The sequence below is a fragment of the Dioscorea cayenensis genome, unplaced genomic scaffold, assembly GCF_009730915.1.
Source record: "Dioscorea cayenensis subsp. rotundata cultivar TDr96_F1 unplaced genomic scaffold, TDr96_F1_v2_PseudoChromosome.rev07_lg8_w22 25.fasta BLBR01000980.1, whole genome shotgun sequence".
Taxonomy (NCBI): domain Eukaryota; kingdom Viridiplantae; phylum Streptophyta; class Magnoliopsida; order Dioscoreales; family Dioscoreaceae; genus Dioscorea; species Dioscorea cayenensis.
In genome coordinates this window covers 402,103-405,781 of record NW_024087371.1, presented here as the reverse complement: position 1 = coordinate 405,781, position 3,679 = coordinate 402,103, and the positions used below count along the sequence as shown (strand labels likewise).

The 3,679-nt window shown below is 36.2% G+C and overlaps 1 protein-coding gene across 1 annotated transcript; it reads right to left on the bottom strand.

The window, feature by feature from the left end:
* Positions 1 to 432: 432 nt before the first annotated feature.
* On the bottom strand, positions 433 to 3,070 carry LOC120255394 (probable serine/threonine-protein kinase PBL16). The gene is made up of 6 exons (XM_039263228.1): positions 2,781 to 3,070; positions 2,064 to 2,371; positions 1,831 to 1,966; positions 1,541 to 1,677; positions 1,341 to 1,464; positions 433 to 881 (listed from the first exon to the last, which is right to left on the bottom strand). The coding sequence occupies exons 1-6, from the start codon at positions 2,842 to 2,844 to the stop codon at positions 538 to 540; spliced, it is 1,113 nt and encodes a 370-aa protein (XP_039119162.1). The 5' UTR covers positions 2,845 to 3,070; the 3' UTR covers positions 433 to 537.
* Positions 3,071 to 3,679: the final 609 nt, after the last annotated feature.

The window sequence follows — 3,679 nt, the reverse complement described above, 5'->3', positions numbered from 1 at the left end:
ACAAAATACTAAATATACAACCCATATAGTTTCAAATTAAATGTTTAAAGGTTTAGAGATGTAAATATAGATGATATCAAAGATATACGCCTATTTTGATGAATTATTAAAACATTAATAAATGACAATGAGTAGTTAATTAGGCTTAGCAGTATTGTAAAATTATGTAAAATGCCTATATACTAAAGTTGGTATAAAATTTATTTAAGAAGAGATATTAAAAACTTGAAGCAAAAAAGGCTAATTTTATTAGCCTAATAAAATTGTATATATAATAATCAATTTAAAGCAGTAACAAACCAATGCATGAACATTCAAAGGAACAAATGCTTTAATAAAAAAAAAATAGAACTACAGCAAGTTAATTTACAAGTATGCAAGAATTGTTCAAAATGTGCTGCATAAAGTTAATTAATACTACAAGATTCAATGTTCAGAAAATTCAGTAAATTAAATTTGTTCGTTGTAAACTTATCGTCATAACATGGTATCAGAAATTTCTGCAGAAGGTTCATCTCAGTAATACAACATTTAACATTATAACTGCTGGTTTTGATCAACTTCCAGTGTCTCTAAAGATAGCTGAAGAGGTTCCAAGGAGTCGACGATGTCTCTCATGAGAGGCCTTGCCTTTGGGTTACGGTTCAGACAATGGTAAGCGAGCATGGCCGCCTTGTGCACACCTTTGATCGGGTAATCTCCGTTCAACCGAGGATCTACAATGCCATGCAATTTCTTCTTCTGTGTCAGCATTGGCAGTGCCCAATCAGTGAGGGTCTGTTCTCTAACCGGACGAGACTTGTCTAATGACTTCCGGCCTGTAAGTAGCTCAAGTAGTACAACTCCGAAGCTGTATACATCACTCCTCGCTGTCAAATGGCCTGTGTATAGTAAAACAAAACAATCCAAGCAAAACTTTAGCTATAATTCAGTAATCGATGGCTTGCGGTAATTTTATATCCCTTTAACCATGAGTGAAGCTGCAAGTAAATTATAGCATTAAATCAAACAAACCCAATGATGATACAAAGCTAATCTAATTCTTGATCAGAACAAAATTTGCAGGTCTTCAGGAATGACTTTGAGAAAATACAAAGTTCACTATTGAACACAAGAGAATCCTTTCACATTGGGTATTTTAAATCTTTGTGCGTATCCTCTAAAAGATACATTTTTTCCCTACATGCTTGAAAGAAATCGATAAAATTCAACTAGAAAAGGGAAAACCTTATAAGCAAATCTACCGGGAGATAAATCATGACATACCCATGTTAATTTGAAGTCATTAGTAAGAGGCCCTTGATAAATAGTACAGTTGGTTCATCGATATAGAAACTCGCCTGTCATAATGTATTCTGGAGCTGCATATCCATATGTCCCCATTATTCGAGTAGAAACATGGGACTCGTCACCAACTGGTCCATCTTTCGCAAGTCCAAAATCCGAAAGTTTAGCATTGTACTCCTGCGGATAAAGTAAAATGAATCAAATAATTTTTATAATTCACAAGTGAGAATTCTTAATATTCTGTCATACAGACCTCGTCCAACAATATATTAGATGTTTTAAAATCTCGGTATATAACTGGCTTCGTGGCATCATGAAGGAAGGCAAGTCCTTTCGCAGCACCTAATGCAATTTTCATTCTGATGGACCATGGGAGTGGAAGTAATACTCCTGTATACGAATAACCATTCATGCATATTTACAGAGTGAATAACTCGCTATAAAGATTAAATAAGAATGCCGAACAACCACTTGAATTAGAAAAAGAATTTAGACGACATAAATCACAACATGCTATATTAGAAGGATGAGAAAAACATTTACTTGAAAATAGATTGCTTTCCACGCTTCCCCGAGGCATGTACTCATAAATAAGAACTCTGTGCTCATCCTCGCAGCAATATCCGACCAATTTCACCAAATTTGGATGCGAGAGCTGCCCGAGAAATATAACTTCAGCCTGCGAGCAAAACAATTGTTCCTAAGAACTCATCAAGAGAGGTTTGATGAAAGCAAAAAGGTTATACTTGTTCATCTTGAATTCAAAATGTGGCTACCAGCCATTCTCTATGTCCCTGATAGCTATTATCACCATCATGGACTTTAACAGCAACTTGAAGAGGTTGAATCCCCTCCCTGAGATCTTCAGTGATAAATCCCTTATAAACACTTCCGAAACCACCACCTCCTAGAACATAATCTTGTCTGAAATTGCTGGTAATTGTTTTCAGCTCATTGAAAGTGAATGCTACCAATGGATTGGCAGCCGAGTCCCGGCGCAAGTCCTCAACTTCCTCGGGATTTGACGGCAATTTTTGGTCTTGCTTCTCCTCTTTCACTGAAGGGCTCTGCTCTTTCGGAGATTCTAAAAATCAGAAATAAAAAATCAAATTAAACAAATGGTAGAGACTGAAAAGAAACCACTCATTTCCAAATATTGCTGATCAATGAACATATATGCATGGGCAAGAGAAACTTTACTTTCCGAGGACAAACTAAACAGATAAAAGTAAAACAAGTAATCACACAAGCAATTGCATGAATCTTTACAAATCGGATGCAATTGACAAGCATCAGAATGCACTCATAGATTCATACTTATTTGATAAATAATTGAAACTAAACTATAAAATAAAAACATAGTCTTGCAGAGTAAGAGGCTGGAGGAATCCATTAATGGCACAACAAACTAAAAAGAGAAAACAAAAAACCAAACCAAGCTAAGAAAGGGTATGATTTTATTTCTCAAACTAATCCAACAAAGAAAGACTTACCAGATTTTGCATTTGAGAAAACTTTGTAGATGGATGGGCTCCCCCTAAACGCACAATTACCCATTAATACCTCAGAAACAAAACCACACTTCCCCCCTCACCAAGTTACCATCTCCACTTGAGCGAAAGAGAGGTTTTTGTTTAGCATATGGACAGACAAACGGGAAAGACTTATAAAACTAATAAAGGAAAAGAATACACAATGAACCCTTGAATGTTCAAAGCAACTAGTGATGGAAACATCAACCAACAACTTTTTCAATTAAAACCTCTGATGTGTGTGTTTGCGAGACAAGAGAGAGAAAGGAAGAAAGAGCAATGAGATAAGCTTCCTTTGATGAGAAGTATACCAAGAAAACAATTGAAAGTGAGAGGGCACCAGCACAACATTCTTGAGTGGGTAGTAATGGAGTGGTCTCTAAGATTCTGGTGCACTCACTTGTTTTTCTCATGCACTTTTTTGTATGTGTGTACATATTATCTTGAAGTGGGAAGAATGAGTACAAGATATAATCCACAAGCACAAAAGTTTCAAAACAAGATGACAAATTAATACATCATTACCAACATACAATCAAAAAGAGCAAATAATACTAATAAGTTGAAGAAATTGAAAGTAAAACACAATATCTTACATAGTGGGAAGGGTCACTTCCAGAAGTAATGATGTGGGGTTGGAGTGCTAGAGGAAGTGGATTGTGGTGGGGTTGGGAAGGAAAGGAAGGAAGGAGGAAGAGCATTTTGTAGGTAGTGGTGCCGTGGTGGTGGTGGTGGTGGTGATGGTTGTGGACTATGAACAGTGGCACTATCAGAAGTGGATTTATTTAACAAGACAGTGTCTATTCAAGATGGGGTATGAGCAAAATCCATGGCCCACTTCTTCTCTCATTTTCTTAATG